The 22847-nt window shown below is 37.0% G+C and overlaps 1 protein-coding gene across 1 annotated transcript in view; it reads left to right on the plus strand.

The window, feature by feature from the left end:
* Positions 1 to 22847, plus strand: part of LRGUK (leucine rich repeats and guanylate kinase domain containing) — a gene marked incomplete at its 5' end in the record, with an annotated part of 61358 nt that overhangs the window by 29682 nt on the left and 8829 nt on the right. Inside the window, 4 exon segments of the mRNA XM_083860635.1 lie at positions 5477 to 5590; positions 8851 to 9052; positions 12204 to 12311; positions 19989 to 20146. Of these exon segments, the coding sequence (XP_083716761.1) occupies positions 5477 to 5590; positions 8851 to 9052; positions 12204 to 12311; positions 19989 to 20146 (582 nt within the window).

Raw genomic sequence — 22847 nt, forward strand, 5'->3', positions numbered from 1 at the left:
TTATTTTACTTTATTTTATTTTATTTTAATTTTATTTTATTTTATTTTACTTTATTTTATTTTAATTATTTTTTTACTTTATTTTATTTTATTTTATTTTAATTTATTTATTTTATTTTATTTTATTTTACTTTATTTTATTTTATTTTATTTAAATTTATTTAAATTTTATTTTTATTTTATTTTACTTTATTTTATTTTAATTTAATTTATTTTAATTTTATTTTATTTTATTTTACTTTATTTTACTTTACTTTATTTTATTTTAATTTTATTTTATTTTACTTTATTTTATTTTACTTTATTTTAATTTAATTTATTTTAATTTTATTTTATTTTATTTTACTTTATTTTATTTTAATTTAATTTATTTTAATTTTATTTTATTTTATTTTACTTTATTTTACTTTACTTTATTTTACTTTATTTTATTTTATTTGACTTTATTTTAATTTAATTTATTTTAATTTTATTTTATTTTATTTTATTTTACTTTATTTTATTTTAATTTAATTTATTTTAATTTTATTTTATTCTATTTTATTTTAATTTTATTTTATTTTACTTTATTTTATTTTAACTTAATTTATTTTTATTTTATTTTATTTTATTCTATTCTATCTTGTTCTATTCTATTCTATTCTATTCTATTTTTTCTATTGAGTTTATATTGAGGTGTGAATATTTATTCACCCTCAGTTGTGTTTTTTTAAGTTCCCAAACAAGAAGCCACAAGTTTTTTGTAGTTTTGTGCTGCCTTTTCTCCTGTAAATGAATTTATAGAAACCACAAAACGGGCACAATGGTCAGTGGGGAATATTTTAAAATATTAAAAATAAACTTCTTTTCGGGCACACATATTTTTATAATGCTGATTTTGGGCTCTCAGTGGTCTAATTAATGCTGATTTGGGGCTCTGAGTTCTCTCATTTAATGCTGATTTTTGGGCTCTGAGTTCTCTCATTTAATGCTGATTTTGGGTTCTGAGTTCTCTCATTTAATGCTGATTTTGGGTTCTGAGTTCCCTCATTTAATGCTGATTTTTGGGCTCTGAGTTCTCTCATTTAATGCTGATTTTTGGGCTCTCAGTGCCCTCATTAACACTGATTTTGGGCTCTCAGTGTTCTAAATTAATGGTGATTTTGGGCTCTCAGTTCCCTCATTTAATGGTGATTTTGGGCTCTGAGTTCTCTCATTTAATGGTGATTTTTGGCTCTCAGTGCCCCCATTAATGCTGATTTATTTTGGGCTCTGAGTTCCCCCATTTAATGCTGATTTTGGGCTCTCAGTGCCCCATTAATGGTGATTTTGGGCTCTGAGTTCCCTCATTTAATGGTGATTTTGGGCTCTCAGTGTTCTAAATTAATGAGTGATTTTGGGTTCTCATTGCCCTCATTTAATGCTGATTTTTGTCTCTCAGTGCCCTCATTTAATGTTGATTTTGGCTCAGTGGTCTCATTTAATGGCGATTTTGGGCTCAGTGCCCCCATTAATGCTGATTTATTTTGGGCTCTGAGTTCTCTCATTTAATGCTGATTTTGGGCTCTGAGTTCCCCCATTTAATGGTGATTTTGGGCTCTGAGTTCTCTCATTTAATGCTGATTTTGGGTTCTGAGTTCTCTCATTTAATGCTGATTTTGGGCTCTGAGTTCTCTCATTTAATGCTGATTTTTGGGCTCTGAGTTCTCTCATTTAATGCTGATTTTTGGGCTCTCAGTGCCCTCATTAACACTGATTTTGGGCTCTCAGTGTTCTAAATTAATGGTGATTTTGGGCTCTCAGTTCCCTCATTTAATGCTGATTTTGGGCTCTGAGTTCTCTCATTTAATGCTGATTTTGGGCTCTCAGTGCTCTCATTAATAATGATTTATTTTGGGCTCTCAGTCCTCTCATTTAATGGTGATTTTGGGCTCTGAGTTCTCTCATTTAATGGTGATTTTGGGCTCTCAGTGCCCCATTAATGCTGATTTATTTTGAGCTCTCAGTTCCCTCATTTAATGGGTGATTTTGGCTCAGTGGTTTCATTAATGCTGATTTTGGATCAGTGGTCTCATCAATGCTGATTTTGGGCTCTCAGTGCCCCATTAATGCTGATTTTGGGGCTCTCAATGTTCTCATTAATGCTGATTTTGGGCTTAGAGCCCCCATTAATGCTGATTTATTTTGGGCTCTGAGTTCTCTCATTTAATGCTGATTTTGGGCTCTGAGTTCCCCCATTTAATGCTGATTTTGGGCTCTCAGTGCCCCCATTAATGATGATTTTGGGCTCTGAGTTCCCCCATTTAATGCTGATTTTGGGTTCTGAGTTCTCTCATTTAATGCTGATTTTGGGTTCTGAGTTCTCTCATTTAATGCTGATTTTGGGTTCTGAGTTCCCCCATTTAATGCTGATTTTGGGCTCTCAGTGCTCTCATTTAATGCTGATTTTGGGTTCTGAGTTCTCTCATTTAATGCTGATTTTGGGTTCTGAGTTCCCCCATTTAATGCTGATTTTGGGCTCTCAGTGGTCTAATTAATGCTGATTTTGGGTTCTGAGTTCTCTCATTTAATGCTGATTTTGGGTTCTGAGTTCTCTCATTTAATGCTGATTTTTGGGCTCTCAGTGCCCTCATTAACACTGATTTTGGGCTCTCAGTGTTCTAAATTAATGGTGATTTTGGGCTCTCAGTTCCCTCATTTAATGCTGATTTTGGGCTCTGAGTTCTCTCATTTAATGCTGATTTTGGGCTCTCAGTGCTCTCATTAATAATGATTTATTTTGGGCTCTCAGTACCCCCATTAATGCTGATTTTGGGCTCTCAGTGTTCTAATTAATGCTGATTTTGGGCTCTCAGTTCCCTCATTTAATGCTGATTTTTGGGTCTGAGTTCTCTCATTTAATGCTGATTTTGGGCTCTCAGTGTTCTAATTAATGCTGATTTTAGCTCAGTGCTCTAATTAATGCTGATTTTGGGCTCTGAGTTCCCTCATTTAATGCTGATTTTGGGCTCTCAGTGTTCTAATTAATGCTAATTATGGGCTCTCAGTGCCCTCATTAATAATGATTTATTTTGGGCTCTCAGTCCTCTCATTTAATGCTGATTTTTGGCTCTCAGTGCCCCCATTTAATGAGTGATTTTTGGCTCAGTGCCCCCATTAATGCTGATTTATTTTGGGCTCTCAGTTCCCTCATTTAATGCTGATTTTGGGCTCTCAATGTTCTCATTAATGCTAATTATGGGCTCTCAGTGGTCTAATTAATGCTGATTTTGGATCAGTGCTCTAATTAATGCTGATTTTGGATCAGTGGTCTCATCAATGCTGATTTTGGGCTCTCAGTGTTGTAATTAACACTGATTTTGGACTCTCAGTGTTCTAAATTAATGGTGATTTTGGGCTTTCAGTGCCCTCATTTAATGGTGATTTTGGGGCTCTCAGTGCCCCATTAATGTTGATTTTGGGCTCTCAATGTTCTCATTAATGCTAATTATGGGCTCTCAGTGCTCTAATTAATGCTGATTTTGGGCTCAGTGCTCTCAACCCTGATTTTGGGCTCTGAGTTCCCTCCTTTAATGCTGATTTTGGGCTCTCAGTGCCCCATTAATGCTGATTTATTTTGGGCTCTCAGTTCGCTCATTTAATGGTGATTTGGGGCTCTCAGTGTTCTAATTAATGCTGATTTTGGGCTCTGAGTTCCCCCATTTAATGCTGATTTTGGGTTCTGAGTTCTCTCATTTAATGCTGATTTTGGGCTCTCAGTGCTCTCATTAATAATAATTTTGGGCTCTCAGTGTTCTAAATTAATGGTGATTTTGGGCTCTCAGTGCCCCCATTAATGATGATTTTGGGCTCTGAGTTCCCCCCTTTAATGCTGATTTTGGGTTCTGAGTTCTCTCATTTAATGCTGGTTTTGGGCTCTGAGTTCCCCCATTTAATGCTGATTTTGGGCTCTCAGTGCTCTCATTAATAATGATTTATTTTGGGCTCTCAGTCCTCTCATTTAATGCTGATTTTTGGCTCTCAGTGCCCCCATTTAATGAGTGATTTTTGGCTCAGTGCCCCCATTAATGCTGATTTATTTTGGGCTCTCAGTTCCCTCATTTAATGGTGATTTTGGGCTCTCAATGTTCTCATTAATGCTAATTATGGGCTCTCAGTGTTCTAATTAATGCTGATTTTGGGCTCAGTGCTCTAATTAATGCTGATTTTGGGCTCAGTGCTCTAATTAATGCTGATTTTGGGCTCAGTGCTCTAATTAATGCTGATTTTGGCTCAGTGGTCTCATCAATGCTGATTTTGGGCTCTGAGTTCCCCCATTTAATGGTGATTTGGGCTCTCAATGTTCTCATTAATGCTAATTGTGGGCTCTCAGTGGTCTAATTAATGCTGATTTTGGGCTCAGTGCTCTAATTAATGCTGATTTTGAATCAGTGCCCTCAACCCTGATTTTGGGCTCTGAGTTCTCTCATTTAATGTTGATTTTGGGCTCTTAGTGCTCTCATTAATGGTGATTTTGGGCTCTCAGTTCCTTCATTTAATGCTGATTTTGGGCTCTCAATGTTCTCATTTAATGATGATTGTGGGGCTCTCAGTGCTCTCATTAATGCTGATTTATTTTGGGCTCTGAGTTCCCCCATTTAATGGTGATTTGGGCTCTCAGTTCCCTCATTTAATGATGATTTTGGGCTCTCAATGTTCTCATTAATGCTAATTATGGGCTCTCAGTGTTCTAATTAATGCTGATTTTGGGCTCAGTGCTCTAATTAATGCTGATTTTGGCTCAGTGGTCTCATCAATGCTGATTTTGGGCTCTCAGTTCCGTCATTTAATGGTGATTTTGGGCTCTCAATGTTCTCATTAATGCTAATTATGGGCTCTCAGTGCTCTAATTAATGCTGATTTGGGGCTCAGTGCTCTAATTAATGCTGATTTTGAATCAGTGCCCTCAACCCTGATTTTGGGCTCTGAGTTCTCTCATTTAATGCTGATTTTGGGCTCTCAGTGTTCTCATTTAATGGTGATTTTGGGCTCTCAGTGCCCCATTAATGCTGATTTTTGGGCTCTCAATGTTCTCATTAATGCTAATTATGGGCTCTCCGTGCTCTAATTAATGCTGATTTTGGGCTCAGTGCTCTAATTAATGCTGATTTTGGATCAGTGGTCTCATCAATGCTGATTTTGGGCTCTCAGTGCCCCATTAATGCTGATTTATTTTGGGCTCTCAGTTCCCTCATTTAATGCTGATTTTGGCCTCTGAGTTCCCTCATTTAATGGTGATTTTGGGCTCTCAGTCCCCTCATTAATGCTGATTTTGGGCTCTCTAATTAATTAAAAAATTAATGCTAATTTTGGGCTCAGTGCCCTCATCAACATCGATTTAAACAGCAAGAAACTTTGTAGGGAGAAAAAACCAAGAAATCCAAAGCGATTCCCTCATTTGAGGAAATTCTTCCCCTCAAAACATTTCCTTTGGCTTTAACTTTATTCTGAATTTCAGGGGAAATTCCTGGCAACCTACAAATACAGCGGGCACCTGTATGGGCTGGGCAGGGACACCGTGGAGTCCATCGCCAGGGAGGGGCTGGCCACCTGTGTCCACCTGGAGATGGAGGTGAGCGGCACAATTTCCTCCTGGGGGTTGGGACAGGCCAAGGGGGAACAGCCTCAGGTTGGATATTTGGGGAAAATTCCCCCTGGAAAGGATAAAAAAGGATTGGCCTGGGAATCTATAGACAGGGAGGGACTGTCCACCTGGAAATGGAGCTGAGCATCACCTGGGTGGGACAATTTCCTCACGGGGTTTGGGACAGGCCAAGAGGGAACAACCTCAGGTTGGATTTTTGGGGGAAATTCCTTTCTGGAAAGGACAAAAAATGGTTGGGCTGGGAAGAGACATCATGGAATCCACAGTCACCTGTGTCCACCTGGAAATCACCTGGATGGGACAATTTCCTCGTGGGATTTGGGACAGGCCAAGAGGGAACAGCCTCAGGTTGGATATTTGGGAAATTCCCTCCTGGAAAGGATAAAAAAGGATTGGGCTGGGAAGGGACACCGTGGAATTCATAGACAAGGGGAGACTGGCCACCTGTGTCCACCTGGAAATGGAGCTGAGCATCACCTGGGTGGGACAATTTCCTCGTGGGATTTGGGACAGACCAAGAGGGAACAGCCTCAGGTTGGATATTTGGGGAAATTCCTTCCTGGAAAGGATAAAAAAGGATTGGGAAGAGACACCATGGAATCCATAACCACCTGTGTCCACCTGGAAATGGAGGTGAGCAGCACCTGGGTGGGACAATTTCCTCATGGGGTTTGGGACAGACCAAGGGGGAACAGCCTCAGGTTGGATATTTGGGGAAATTCCTTCCTGGAAAGGGTAATAAAGGGTTGGGCTGGGAATCCATAGACATGGAGGGACTGGCCACCTGGAAATGGAGGTGAGCATCACCTCGGTGTGACCTTTTCCTCATGGGGTTTGGGACAGGCCAAGGGGGAACAGCTTCAAGTTGGATATTGAGGGAAAATTCCTCCTTGAAAAGGATAAAAAAGGATTGGGCTGGGAAGGGACACTATTGAATCCATAACCACCTGTGTCCACCTGGAAATGGAGGTGAGCAGCACCTGGGTGGGACATTTTCCTTGTGGGATTTGGGACAGACCAAGAGGGAACAGCGTCAGGTTGGATGTTTGGGGAAATTCCCTCCTGGAAAGGATAAAAAAGGGTTGGGCTGGGAAGAGAATCCATGGAATCCTTAACCACCTGTGTTCACCTGGAAATGGAGGTGAGCAGCACAATTTCCTCACGGGGTTTGGGACAGACCAAGAGGGAACAGCCTCAGGTTGGATTTTTGGGGAAATTCCCTCCTGGAAAGGGTAAAAAAGGGTTGGGCTGGGAAGAGACACCGTGGAATCCATAGACAAGGAGGGACTGGCCACCTGGAAATGGAGGTGAGCATCACCTGGATGGGACCTTTTCCTCCTGAGATTTGGGACAGGCCAAGAGGGAACAGCCTCAGGTTGGATATTTGGGGAAAATTCCTTCCTGGAAAGGATAAAAAAGGATTGGGCTGGGAAGAGAATCCATGGAATCCACAGCCACCTGTGTCCACCTGGAAATGGAGGTGAGCATCACCTGGGTGGGACCATTTCCCTGTGGGATTTCGGAATGGCCAAGAGGGAACAGCCTCAGGTTGGATATTCCAGGTCGGAAATTCCCTCCTGGAAAGGATAAAAAAGAATTGGGCTGGGAAGAGACATCATGGAATCCACAGACAGGGAGGGACTGGCCACCTGTGTCCACCTGGAAATGGAGCTGAGCATCACCTGGGTGGGACAATTTCCTCACGGGGTTTGCAGTGTTTCCCCTTTGGCTCTGGGAGCCACCAAATCCTGCAGAGCAACTTTCCAGACAATAATTTGGGAGAAACTCAGGGGTTTTTTTCAACAAAAGTTGAACAAGCACTCGGTTTCAGGAATAAACCTCTTGTATTTCTTTACTTTATTTTCGAGGAGAAAAAAACTCACCTCTGAGTTTCAAGATTTTAAAGAAAAAAAAACCCCAAAACATTGGTTTTCTCTGCTTTATTTTTAAGGAGAAAAATCTCAGCTCCAAATTTCAAGAGTTTCAAGAAAAAAAAAAAAACCAAAACAAAAACATTGGTTTTCTCTGCTTTATTTTCAAGGAGAAAAAAACTCAGCTCCAAGTTTCAAGATTTTAAAGAAAAAAAACCCAAAACATTGGTTTTCTCTGCTTTATTTTTAAGGAGAAAAAACTCAGCTCCAAGTTTCAAGATTTTAAAGAAAAAAACCCCAAAACATTGGTTTTCTCTGCTTTATTTTCAAGGAGAAAAAACTCAGCTCCAAGTTTCAAGATTTTAAAGAAAAAAACCCCAAAACATTGGTTTTCTCTGCTTTATTTTCAAGGAGAAAAATCTCAGCTCCAAATTTCAAGCGTTTCAAGAAAAAAAACAAAAACAAAAACAAAAACATTGGTTTTCTCTGCTTTATTTTCAAGGAGAAATAAAACTCAGCTCCGAGTTTCAAGAAAAAAAAAAAAACCAAAACATTGGTTTTCTCTGCTTTATTTTCTAGGAGAAAAAAACTCGGAGCTAAGTTCAACAAAAATTGAATTTCAAGAGAAAAAAATCAAAACATTGGTTTTCTTTGCTTTATTTTCAAGGAGAAAAAAAACTCAACTCCAAGTTTGACAAACACCGAATTTCAAGGAAAAAAAAAAACTAATTCTATTTTTCTCTGCTTTATTTTCAAGGAGAAAAAAACTCAGCTCTGAGTTTCAAGATTTTAAAGAAAAAAACCCCAAAACATTGGTTTTTTCTGCTTTATTTTTAAGGAGAAAAATCTCAGCTCCAAATTTCAAGAGTTTCAAGAAAAAAACAAAACAAAACAAAAACAAAAACATTGGTTTTCTCTGCTTTATTTTCAAGGAGAAAAAAACTCAGCTCCAACTTGGACAAACACTGAATTTCGAGAAATAAAAAACCCAAACATTGGTTTTCTCTGCTTTATTTTCTAGGAGAAAAAAACTCGGAGCTAAGTTCAACAAAAATTGAATTTCAAGAAAAAAAAAAATCAAAACATTGGTTTTCTTTGCTTTATTTTCAAGGAGAAAAAAACTCGGCGCTGAGTTCGGCAAACACCAAATTTCAAGAAAAAAAGAAACCCAAAACATTGGTTTTCTTTGCTTTATTTTCAAGGAGAAAAAAAAACACAACTCCAAGTTCGACAAACAGCAAATTTAAAACAAAACAAAACAAAAAAAAAAAAAAAAAAAAAAAAAAAAAAAAAAAAAAAAAAAAAAACAAAAAACAAAAAAAAACTAATATTATTTTTCTCTGCTTTATTTTCCAGGGTGTTTATAGCTTAAAAAATACCCACTTTCGACCCAGGTACGTCCTGGTGGTGCCGATGGACAAAGGGAAATACGAAGAACGACTGAGGAGGTCAGGATTGTTCAGCAGAGCGGAGATGGAAGAGGCAGTGGCCAGAGTGGACAAATATCTCCAAAAAAATCAGGATTTTCCAGGATATTTTGATGCAGTCATCAATGGAGGTGAGTTAATTGATGATTTCCTTGAATTGAGGAATTATTAATTAGGAATTGAAGAAAGCAAATGGGAGAATTTTTTTTTTTTTTTTTTGGAAAAGATCCCTCTGTAATTCATTCTAATGGATTAAATTTTGTAATTATTGTAATATATTGTAATATTGTAATATATTTATTTTATTTATATATTATTATATATATTTATATATATATATTATATTTTATATATATTGTATATATATATTGTGTATATATATGTATTATATATATTGTGTATATATATATATACAATATATTATATTATATTGTAATATTTTTAATATATTTGTAGTTATAAAATTAGATTAAATTATTAGTTTAAATTAAATTAAATTAGATTAAATTATGTAGTTATTAAATTAGAGCATTGTGATGTAAAATGTTGTGGATTTGTAAATATGGCATTGCTTTGGTTTGGAAAGACAGGTGTCTGCTAAGGAAGGCAGGAATGAAAAGTGTAAATCCTGTCCCTCCAAATTATTATAATTTTGGAATTAAAGGAGATTTCAGGCAAAGATATGGGGATAGGAATAACAGTTCTTTACTAGGAACATTAAAATAAAAATGTAATAGCAGAAAAAAGCAAATAAACAAAAATAAACCCCTGACAGAGTCAAAACAAAACCTGACCCCCTGTTGGTTCAGGGTGTTGGGAGCAGCACAAATAAATCCTCCTGCAGCGACAGATTGGAGAATGGAGAATATAAATCCCCTCCCTCTAAATTATTATAATTTTGAAATTAAAGGGGATTTCAGGCAAAGAAATGGGGATAGGAATAACAAGTTTTTTGCTAGAAAAATTAAAATAAAAATGGATTACTACAAAAAAAACCCAAACAAACAAAAATAACCCCCTGAGAGAGTCAGAACTCCACCTGTAACTGTACCAGCCCTGCAGTGAGTCTCGATGGCCCATGGACAGAAGATTCTCCTGGAGGGATGGAAGAGAGAAAGAAACATTTCTCCAACTGGTTTTTGTCAGCTGGTGACAGAATAGATAATTGTGGTTATTTTTTTAATACATTTTGCATTCCAGCCCAAGCCAAAACTGTATAAAATGAGTCGTGATTATAAAAAACTGGCTTTTCCCTGCGTGAAGATAATGGAGTTTCAGGCAACTTATTACAATACAGGGGGCTCTCAGGTAAAGATATGGGGATAGGAATAACAGGTCTTTAGTAGGAAAATTAAAATAAAAGTGCAGTAGGACAAAAAATAAAACCCTGACAGGGTCAGAACACAACCTGACCCCCTGTTGGTTCAGGGTGTTGGGAGCAGCACAAATAAATCCTCCTGCAGGGACAGATTGGAGAATAGAGAATATAAATCCCCTCCCTCTAAATTATTATAATTTTGAAATTAAAAGGGATTTCAGGCAAAGATATGGGGATAGGAATAACAAGTTTTTTGCTAGAAAAATTAAAATAAAAATGGACTACTACAAAAAAACCCAAACAAACAAAAATAACCCCCTGAGAGAGTCAGAACTCCACCTGTAACTGCACCAGCCCTGCAGTGAGTCTCGATGGCCCATGGACAGAAGATTCTCCTGGAGGGATGGAAGAGATAAAGAAACATTTCTCCAGCTGGTTTTTGTCAGCTGGTGACAGAATAGATAATTGTGGTTATTTTTTTTAATACATTTTGCATTCCAACCCAAGCCAAAACTGTATAAAATGAGTCGTGATTATAAAAAAATGGCTTTTCCCTGCGTGAAGATAATGGAGTTTCAGGCAACTTATTGCAATACAGGGGCTCTCAGGTAAAGATATGGGGATAGGAATAACAGGTCTTTAGTAGGAAAATTAAAATAAAAATGCAGTAGTGCAAAAATAAACCCCTGCCAGAGTGAGGACACAACCCTGTTGGTTCAGGGTGTTGGGAGCAGCACAAATAAATCCTCCTGCAGTGACAGATTGGAGAATGGAGAGTGTAAACCCCCTCCCTCCAAATTATTATCATTTTGAAATTAAAAGGGGCTTTCAGGCAAAGAAATGGGGATAGGAATAACAGTTCTTTACTGGGAAAATTAAAATAAAAATGCAGTAGGACAAAAAATAAAACATTGGCAGAGTCATAACACAACCCTGTTGGTTCAGGGTGTTGGTGCCAGCCCAGCCCAGCCCAGCCCAGCCCAGCCCAGCCCAGCCCAGCCCTCCTGCAGGGCCAGCTGTGGTTCTGGTGGAGCAATGATCCTGCAGGAGGGTGAAGTTTCCCTCTGAAGCTCCAGTGGGGCTGAGCTGGCTCTGCTTTTCCTCTGGGAATCCAGTGCAGACAGGCTGTGCTGGTGTCCCAAATCTCAGCTTTTCTCCAGCTGGGAATGCTGGGCTCCTCCCCCTGGGTGGAGCATCTCCCCATGGGATGGTGGAATTGGATCAGCCCTGCAGTGAGCCTGGATGGGCCTGGGCAGGAGATTCCCCTGCAGGGAGGAATAAACTTATTTTCAGGCACAAATGAGGTTCATTGGTTTTATTTTTTTTCAATATTTTCCTGCAGGGAATCCCTTGGAAATTTAGCAAATCCTCCTTAAAGGAATGAGGTTTCTTTAAATTATTTCTGCTCTTTTTTTGCAACAAAACTTTGCCTTGAAAAGCCCCAACAGAGCCCGTTATTTCTATTTTTACAAAATATTTGTATATTTTGCCTATTTGTTTAACAGCTGGATATATATATATACAGAATATATATATTTTTGTTACATTTTGCATTGCAACCCAAGACACACACACGCACAGCTCACAATTTAAATAAAACCCTAAAGAAATAATCCAACATGAAAATATTTCGGTGAGTGCAGAACCTGAATTTCAACTTCTATTGAACGAGCTGTTTATGAAGGTGAAGATTTGTCTCCCCAAGAAATGTAAAAAATGCAATTTTGTGTCAAAAAAAAAGTATTTTTGTGTCAAAAAAATGTATTTCTGTGTCAAAAAAATGTATTTTTGTGTAAAAAAAAAAGTATTTCTATGTCAAAAAACTTATTTCTGTGTTTTCTAGATAAGTTAAAAACCTATTTCTGTCTCAAACTCATGTGATTTGAATCTTTGCACTGATGAAAAAGTTATTTTTTATTTAATTTCTTTTCTCTTTTCCATGAAATGCATTTCCCTGTGTGCAGATGACCTGGATGAGGCTTTCACTGAACTGACTCAGCTGGTCAAGGTTTACCTGGGCCTGGAGCCACCTGAAGTTTTGGACAACACTGAAAACACCAAGAGCAGGGCAGGTAAAGTGCCTGGGAGCAGAATATTCCTATTTATTGGTCAGGTTATCCAGCAGAATATTCCTATTTATTGGTCAGAATATCCAGCAGAATATTCCTATTTATTTGTCACATTATCCAGCAGAATATTCCTATTTATTGGTCAGATTATCCAGCAGAATATTCCTATTTATTGGTCAGATTATCCAGCAGAATATTCCTATTTATTTGTCAGAATATTCCTATTTATTTGTCACAATATCCAGCAGAATGTTCCTATTTATTTATTTGTCAGATTATCCAGCAGAATATTCCTATTTATTGGTCAGATTATCCAGCAGAATATTCCTATTTATTTGTCAGAATATTCCTATTTATTTGTCAGATTATCCAGCAGAATATTCCTATTTATTGGTCAGATTATCCAGCAGAATATTCCTATTTATTTGTCAGAATATTCCTATTTATTTGTCACAATATCCAGCAGAATATTCCTATTTATTTGTCAGAATATTCCTATTTATTGGTCAGATTATCCAGCAGAATATTCCTATTTATTGGTCAGATTATCCAGCAGAATATTCCTATTTATTTGTCAGAATATTCCTATTTATTGGTCAGATTATCCAGCAGAATATTCCTATTTATTTGTCAGAATATTCCTATTTATTTGTCAGATTATCCAGCAGAATATTCCTATTTATTGGTCAGATTATTCTCTTTTCTGACCCAGAGATGGGGCAATTTTGAGGTGTTTTAAAAACTTTTATTCCATTTTCAGTCTCATGTGAAGGGTGAGACAATATAGAAATTACAATTTATAGAAATTACAATTCACTCCATCACAATCAGAAGCCAAATTATTTATTAATTACACATTATAAGCATTTTTTGGCCCATCAGCTTTTCCCATCTATTAATATGGGAATTAAATTAAATTTCATATTAAATTAAATATGAAAAATATAAATTTTTCATATTTATCCAGGCTGAGCAAACCAAGCACCCTCAGACTCTCCTCATGTAAATTTTTAAATTAATACAGGAAAAAAAACCAACAAAATTCCCCCAAAATTTCAGGCAAATCAATTCCTTGATCCTGAAGCCACAGAATTTACTTCAGGAGGGGAAAGGAGGGAGAAAAACTTTACTGGAATAATAATAATAATAATAATAATAATAATAATAATAATTACTGGAATAATAATAATTACTGGAATAATAATAACAATATTAATTACTGGAATAACAATAATAATAATAATTACTGGAATAACAATAACAATAATAATAATTACTGGAATAATAATAATAATAATTACTGGAATAATAACAATAACAATAATAATAATTATTACTGGAATAATAACAATAACAATAATAATAATTACTGGAATAAGAATAATAATAACTGGAATAATAATTACTGGAATAATAATAACAATAATAATTACTGGAATAACAATAATAATAATAATTACTGGAATAATAATAATAATGATGATGATAATAATTACTGGAAAATAATAATAATAGTAATAATAATAATAACTACTGGAATAATAATAATAATTGGAATAATAATTACTGGAATAATAATAATTATTGGAATAATAATAATTACTGGAATAATAATAATAATAACTGGAATAATAATTACTGGAATAATAATAATAATAACTGGAAAATAATAATAATAATAAATTAATAAATAAATAGACATTATGGTAAAAAGAAACTATGCAAGATAAATTTAAAAAAGCTCCTTTTTAGGAACTTTTTCCTCTGATTCCATGAATTTTCATGTTTTATATTTAGTTCCATTTTTTGATCCATTGGAACAGGATGGAAAATCAATTCCCACAGGATTACTGGAAAAATAATAATAATAATAATAATAATAAATTAATAAATTAATAAATAGACATTATGGTAAAAAGAAACTGTGCAAGATAAATTAAAAAAAAGCTCCTTTTTAGGAACTTTTCTCTCTGACTCCAGGAATTTTCATGTTTTATATTTAGTTCCATTTTTTGATCCATTGGAACAGGATGGAAAATCAGTTCCCACAGGATTACTGGAAAAATAATAATAATAATATTAATAATAATAATAATAATATAATAAATAAATAGACATTGTGGTAAAAAGAAACTGTGCAAGATAAATTTAAAAAAAGCTCCTTTTTAGGAACTTTTCCCTCTGACTCCATGAATTTTTATGTTTTATATTTAGTTCCATTTTTTGATCCATTGGAGCAGGATGGAAAATCAATTCCCACAGGATTACTGGAATAATAATAATAATAATAGTAATAATAATAATAATAATAATAAATTAATAAATTAATAGACATTATGGTAAAAAGAAACTGTGCAAGATAAATTTAAAAAAAGCTCCTTTTTAGGAACTTTTCCCTCTGACTGCAGGAATTTTCATGTTTTATATTTAGTTCCATTTTTTGATCCATTGGAGCAGGATGGAAAATCAATTCCCACAGGATTACTGGAAAAATAATAATAATAGTAATAATAATAATAAATTAATAAATAAATAGACATTATGGTAAAAAGAAACTGTGCAAGATAAATTTTAAAAAAAGCTCCTTTTTAGAAACTTTTCCTTTTGACTCCAGGAATTTTCATGTTTTATATTTGATTGCATTTTTTGATCCATTGGACCAGGATGGAAAATCAATTCCCACAGGATTACTGGAAAAATAATAATAATAATAATAATAAATTAATAAATAAATAGACATTATGGTAAAAAGAAACTAAGCAAGATAAATTTAAAAAAAGCTCCTTTTTAGGAACTTTTCTCTCTGACTCCATGAATTTTCATGTTTTATATTTGATTGCATTTTTTGATCCATTGGAACGGGGTGGAAAATCAATTCCCACAGGATTACTGGAAAAATAATAATAATAATAATAAATTAATAAATAAATAAATAGACATTATGGTAAAAAGAAACTGTGCAAGATAAATTTAAAAAAAGCTCCTTTTTAGAAACTTTTCCCTCTGACTCCAGGAATTTTCATGTTTTATATTTAGTTCCATTTTTTGATCCATTGGACCAGGATGGAAAATCAGTTCCCACAGGAACACAAATCCAATATCCACAGCCCTGTGTGGCTGCAAATAAAAGTAGCTGAAAAAAAATTAAAAAAAAAAAAAAAAAAAAAAAGGGCAAAATGTCTGAATTTTTTAATAAAGGCCGGTGCGATATTCATCACTTCATCATTTCATGTAAATTTGGATTAATCAGATTAATTTCCCAGCGGGCGCAGGAAAAGCTTCTGCTCATCTTGTGGTTTCTCGGAGCTGCAGCAATGAACTCTTGGCTGAAAAAAAAAAAATCTTATTTAGCTTTAAATGAAATAGATTTTATTTTAATTTCCAGCGTTTCCACGTTCATCTGAAATGAAAAAGGTGATTTTTCTTTGCTTTATTTGCTACAATATTGTATTTTTTTTGCCTTAAAAACTCTGGGGATGTTTTTTTTTTTTGTCTCAAAGGGAACAAACCTCATCAAACTCTGGAGAGATTATTAGAAAAAAATATAAAATAAAAAAAAAAGGGTGAAGATTGAAAAAATAAAAGATTTTTTAATATAATCCTGGTATTTTTGGAGATGGATTTAAATATCTGAAGCTCCTTTTTAAAGGACTTTTCAGCTCTCTTCTCATGGACTGTGGGAAATAATTTATTTTTCAAACTTTGCCCCAAGGTTGTCTTTAAAATGAGATTTTTTTAGTGAGATTGGAGCAGGGGGGACATTATGAGAGGTTTATAATTATTTTTTTATTATTTTAATAATAATTATTAAATTAAATTAAATAATAATTAAAAACAATAATAAAAATATAATAGATATAATAATAAAATATAATAATAAATAATAAAATTATGAGAAATATAATAATAAAATATAATAAAATATTATAAATATAATAATAAAATATAATAATAAATACTAAAAATATGAGAAATATAATAATAAACTATAATAAAAATATAATGAATATAATAATTATAATAATAAAAATAATAAAAATTTAATAATTATTATTAGATTAAATTAAATAATAATTAAAATACTAAAAATATGAGTATAATAATAAAATATGATAATAAAATTTAATAAATATAATAAGAATAATAAAAATAATGAAAATTAATAATTATTAATAGATTAAATTAAATAATAATTAAAAATAATAAAGAATAAATATAATAATAAAATATAATAATAAAAATATGATAAATATAATAATAAAAATAATAAAAATTAATAATAATTATTAAATTACATTAAATAATTGCTGGACAAGATCTTTTGCTGGTGTACAGATTAAAAAAAATAATAAAAAAAAATTAAAAATCCTGGGAAAAAAAGTGATAAATTCTATTAAAAAATATTTAATAAAATATATTTTTGGAGCTGATAATGCTTTGTACTTCCATTGGCAGCTTTTATCCATGAGATCAAATGATTTGAAATTATTTAAACCCTGAAATGGTTTGGGTTGGGAGGGAATTTAAAGCCCATCCACCATCCCAGGCCACTCCAAGCTTTTTTTTTTTTTTTTTTAACATTTCCAGGGATGGAAAATCCACAATTTCCCTGAAAAACCAGTGCCAGAACCCTCAGAGGAAAAAATGCCAAACAAAAACATCTATAAAGTTATTTTTATCACTCCATTTCATATTTAGATGTAATTTTATACACAGAATAAATCCCAGTTTATAGATTTTTTTTTTTTCGTTTTTTTTTCAATTTTTGAAATAATTTGAATTATTTTAAATCATTTTGGTTTTAAAAATTGAGTTGTGTGGAGGGACTAAAGGCAGGGACATCTTCCACTATCCCAGTTTGCTCCAAACATCATCCAGCCTGGCCTTGGCCACTTCCAGGGGTGGAAAAAGATTATTTATCCTGCTTTGGAAAGACAGGAATTCGCCAGGAAAATCAGGAGCCTCCCTTGGAATGGAGAATGTAAAGCCCCTCCCTCTGAATTATTATAATTTTGAAATTAAAGGGGGATTTCAGGCAAAGATATGGGAATAGGAATAACAGGTTTTTCTTAGGAATATTAAAAATAAAAATGCAGTTGTACAAAAATCCCAAACAAAAATAAACCCCCTGACAGAGTCAGAACAAAACCTGACCCCTGTTGGTTCAGGGTGTTGGGAGCAGCACAAACCAATTCTCCTCCGGTGGGAGATTGGAGAATATAAACCCCCTCTCTCTGAATTATTATAATTTTGAAATTAAGGGGGATATCAGGCAAAGATATGGGAATAGGAATAACAGGTTTTTATTAGGAATATTAAAAATAAAAATGCAATAGTGCAAAAAAACCCTGAGAGAGTCAGAACAAAACCAGACCCCTGTTGGTGTCAGCCCAGTCCAATCCTCCTGCAGTGACAGATTGGAGAATGGAGAATGTAAACCTCCTCCCTCCAAATTATTATAATTTCGAAATTCAGAGGTTCTCAGGTAAAGATATGGGAATAGGAATAATAGTTCTTTAATGGGAAAATCAAAATAAAAATGCAATAGTGCAAAAACAACCCTGAGAGAGTCAGAGCACAGCCCTGTTGGTTCAGGGTGTTGGTGTCAGCACAAATAAATCCTCCTGCAGTGACAGATGGGAGAATGGAGAATGTAAACCCCCTCCCTCTGAATTTTTATAATTTTGAAATTAAAGGGGCTTTCAGATAAAGAAATGGGAATAGGAATAACAGTTCTTTACTAGGTATATTAGAAATAAATATGCAGTTGTACAAAAATCCCAAACAAACAAAAAATAAACCCTGCCAGAGTCAGAACAAAACCTGACCCCTGTTGGTTCAGGGTGTTGGGAGCAGCACAAACCAATTCTCCTCCAGTGGGAGATTGGAGAATATAAACCCCCTCTCTCTGAATTATTATAATTTTGAAATTAAGGGGGATTTCAGGCAAAGAAATGGGAATAGGAATAACAGGTTTTTATTAGGAATATTAAAAATAAAAATGCAATAGTGCAAAAAAACCCTGACAGAGTCAGAACAAAACCAGCCCCCTGTTGGTGTCAGCCCAGTCCAATCCTCCCGCAGTGACAGATTGGAGAATGGAGAATGTAAACCTCCTCCCTCCAAAATATTTTAATTTTGAAATTCAGAGGTTCTCAGGTAAAGATATGGGAATAGGAATAATAGTTCTTTAATGGGAAAATCAAAATAAAAATGCAGTAGTGCAAAAAAACCCTGAGAGAGTCAGAGCACAGCCCTGTTGGTTCAGGGTGTTGGTGTCAGCACAAATAAATCCTCCTGCAGGGACAGATTGGAGAATGGAGAATATAAACCCCCTCTCTCTGAATTGTTATAATTTTGAAATTAAAGGGGCTCTCAGGTAAAGATATGGGAATAGGATTAACAGTTCTTTACTGGGAAAATCAAAATAAAAATGCAATAGTGCAAAAAAACCCTGAGAGAGTCAGAGCACAGCCCTGTTGGTTCAGGGTGTTGGTGTCAGCCCAAATAAATCCTCCTGCAGTGACAGATTGGAGAATGGAGAATATAAACCTCCTCCTGCTGAATTATTATAATTTTGAAATTCAGAGGTTCTCAGGTAAAGATATGGGAATAGGAATAACAGTTCTTTACTAAGAATATTAGAAATAAAAATGCAGTCATACCAAAAAACCCTGCCAGAGTCAGAACAAAACCTGACCCCTGTTGGTTCAGGGTGTTGGTGTCAGCCCAGTCAAGTCTTCCTGCAGTGACAGATTGGAGAATGGAGAATGTAAACTCCCTCCCTCTGAATTGTTATAATTTTGAAATTAAAGGGGCTTTCAGGCAAAGAAATGGGAATAGGAATAACAGGTCTTTACTAGGAAAATCAAAATAAAAATGCAGTAGTGCAAAAAATGAAACCCTGACAGAGTCAGAACACAACAGAGTTCAGGGTGTTGATGTCAGCCCAATCAAATCCTCCTGCAGTGACAGATTGGAGAATGGAGAATATAAACCCCCTCCCTCCAAAATAATATAATTTCGAAATTCAGAGGTTCTCAGGTAAAGATATGGGAATAGGAATAATAGTTCTTTACTAAGAATATTAGAAATAAAAATGCAATAGTACAAAAAATGCCCTGACACGACCTGACCCCCTGTTGGTCAATCCAGCCCTCCTGCAGGGCCAGCTGTGGTTCTGGTGGAGCAATGATCCTGCAGGAGGGTGAAGTTTCCCTCTGAAGCTCCAGTGGGGCTGAGCTGGCTCTGCTTTTCCTCTGGGAATCCAGTGCAGACAGGCTGTGCTGGTGTCCCAAATCTCAGCTTTTCTCCAGCTGGGAATGCTGGGCTCCTCCCCCTGGGTGGAGCATCTCCCCATGGGATGATGGAATTGGATCAGCCCTGCAGTGAGCCTGGATGGCCCTGGGCAGGAGATTCCCCTGGAGGGAGATGTGGGGTGGAAGGGATAAATAAACACTTCCCCAGTTGGTTTTAAGTGGGCCATGAACAAAAGATCCTCCTGGATTTACGAGGGATGGGTCATGGATGAGAAAAAGAAAACACCTCCTCAACCAGTCCCAACAAATGGCAATAGAACACACACTTTTGGTGACATCTCGCATTGCAACCCAAGACACTGTTCCTTCCTTCTCATGTCCAGAATATTTTCATTGAGGATTTTCTTCTCCTCCTCTCCAGATTCCACAACTCAGCTCTTCCCAGAGGAAGAGTCATCCCCTGGCGAAGGAACTTCAGCACAACCTCAGACTCCATCAGACGGTGACTTCCTGGACACTCTGATCAAAAACTACCCCCGAGAGCTCCTGGAAATGCTGGTTGCAGCTCCCGGCTCGTTGGTAAGGAGCACTTCCTCTCACCTTAGAAATGAGGAGAAATTGGAATCAAACCTTTTCCTGTTCTCTGTCCCATTTTGATTTCAATAATATTTCCCGATTATCCTGAATCGTGGAATGGTTTGGGTTGGAAAGGACCTTAAAGATCATCCAGTGTCATTCCACACCTTCTGGAATTCCTGTTGTTCATGTCCTATTCCATGGGAACAGCTGGAATTGTCCTGTTCCATGGGAACAGCTGGAATTGTCCTGTTCCGTGGGAACAGCTGGAATTGTCCCGTTCCGTGGGAAAGGCTGGAATTGTCCTGTTCCATGGGAAAGGCTGGAATTGTCCCGTTCCATGGGAACAGCTGGAATTGTCCTGTTCCATGGGAAAGGCTGGAATTGTCCCGTTCCATGGGAAAGGCTGGAATTGTCCTGTTCCGTGGGAAAGGCTGGAATTGTCCTGTTCCATGGGAACAGCTGGAATTGTCCTGTTCCGTGGGAACAGCTGGAATTGTCCTGTTCCATGGGAACAGCTGGAATTGTCCTGTTCCGTGGGAAAGGCTGGAATTGTCCCGTTCCATGGGAAAGGCTGGAATTGTCCTGTTCCATGGGAAAGGCTGGAATTGTCCCGTTCCATGGGAAAGGCTGGAATTGTCCTGTTCCGTGGGAAAGGCTGGAATTGTCCTGTTCCATGGGAAAAGCTGGAATTGTCCTGTTCCATGGGAACGGCTGGAATTGTCCCGTTCCGTGGGAACAGCTGGAATTGTCCTGTTCCGTGGGAACGGCTGGAATTGTCCTGTTCCGTGGGAAAGGCTGGAATTGTCCCGTTCCGTGGGAAAGGCTGGAATTGTCCTGTTCCGTGGGAAAAGATGGAATTGTCCTGTTCCATGGGAAAGGCTGGAATTGTCCTGTTCCATGGGAACAGCTGGAATTGTCCTGTTCCGTGGGAACAGCTGGAATTGTCCCGTTCCATGGGAAAGGCTGGAATTGTCCTGTTCCATGGGAAAGGCTGGAATTGTCCTGTTCCGTGGGAAAGGCTGGAATTGTCCTGTTCCATGGGAAAGGCTGGAATTGTCCTGTTCCATGGGAACAGCTGGAATTGTCCTGTTCCATGGGAACAGCTGGAATTGTCCTGTTCCGTGGGAACGGCTGGAATTGTCCTGTTCCGTGGGAACAGCTGGAATTGTCCTGTTCCGTGGGAACAGCTGGAATTGTCCTGTTCTGTGGGAAAGGCTGGAATTGTCCTGTTCCATGGGAAAGGCTGGAATTGTCCTGTTCCATGGGAAAGGCTGGAATTGTCCCGTTCCGTGGGAACAGCTGGAATTGTCCCGTTCCATGGGAAAAGGTGGAATTGTTCTGTTCCATGGGAAAAGATGGAATTGTCCTGTTCCGTGGGAACGGCTGGAATTGTCCTGTTCCGTGGGAAAGGCTGGAATTGTCCTGTTCCATGGGAACAGCTGGAATTGTCCCGTTCCATGGGAAAGGCTGGAATTGTCCCGTTCCATGGGAAAGGCTGGAATTGTCCTGTTCCATGGGAAAGGCTGGAATTGTCCTGTTCCATGGGAAAGGCTGGAATTGTCCCGTTCCATGGGAAAGGCTGGAATTGTCCTGTTCCATGGGAAAGGCTGGAATTGTCCTGTTCCGTGGGAACAGCTGGAATTGTCCCGTTCCGTGGGAACAGCTGGAATTGTCCTGTTCTATGGGAACAGCTGGAATTGTCCTGTTCCATGGGAACAGCTGGAATTGTCCTGTTCCATGGGAAAGGCTGGAATTGTCCTGTTCCGTGGGAACAGCTGGAATTGTCCTGTTCCGTGGGAAAGGCTGGAATTGTCCTGTTCTGTGGGAACAGCTGGAATTGTCCCGTTCCATGGGAAAGGCTGGAATTGTCCCGTTCCATGGGAACAGCTGGAATTGTCCCGTTCCGTGGGAAAGGCTGGAATTGTCCTGTTCCGTGGGAAAGGCTGGAATTGTCCTGTTCCATTAGAACAGCTGGAATTGTCCCGTTCCGTGGGAAAGGCTGGAATTGTCCTGTTCCGTGGGAAAGGCTGGAATTGTCCTGTTCTGTGGGAAAAGCTGGAATTGTCCTGTTCCGTGGGAACAGCTGGAATTGTCCTGTTCCATGGGAACAGCTGGAATTGTCCTGTTCCATGGGAACAGCTGGAATTGTCCTGTTCCGTGGGAACAGCTGGAATTGTCCCGTTCCATGGGAACAGCTGGAATTGTCCTGTTCCGTGGGAACAGCTGGAATTGTCCTGTTCCATGGGAACAGCTGGAATTGTCCTGTTCCGTGGGAACAGCTGGAATTGTCCCGTTCCGTGGGAACAGCTGGAATTGTCCCGTTCCGTGGGAAAGGCTGGAATTGTCCTGTTCCGTGGGAACAGCTGGAATTGTCCTGTTCCATGGGAAAGGCTGGAATTGTCCCGTTCCATGGGAAAGGCTGGAATTGTCCCGTTCCATGGGAAAGGCTGGAATTGTCCTGTTCCATGGGAACAGCTGGAATTGTCCCGTTCCATGGGAAAGGCTGGAATTGTCCTGTTCCATGGGAAAGGCTGGAATTGTCCTGTTCTGTGGGAACAGCTGGAATTGTCCCGTTCCATGGGAACAGCTGGAATTGTCCTGTTCCGTGGGAACAGCTGGAATTGTCCTGTTCTGTGGGAACAGCTGGAATTGTCCTGTTCTGTGGGAACAGCTGGAATTGTCCCGTTCCATGGGAACGGCT

The sequence above is a fragment of the Zosterops lateralis genome, assembly GCF_965231275.1.
Source record: "Zosterops lateralis genome assembly, chromosome: 4".
Classification (NCBI taxonomy): Eukaryota; Metazoa; Chordata; class Aves; order Passeriformes; family Zosteropidae; genus Zosterops; species Zosterops lateralis.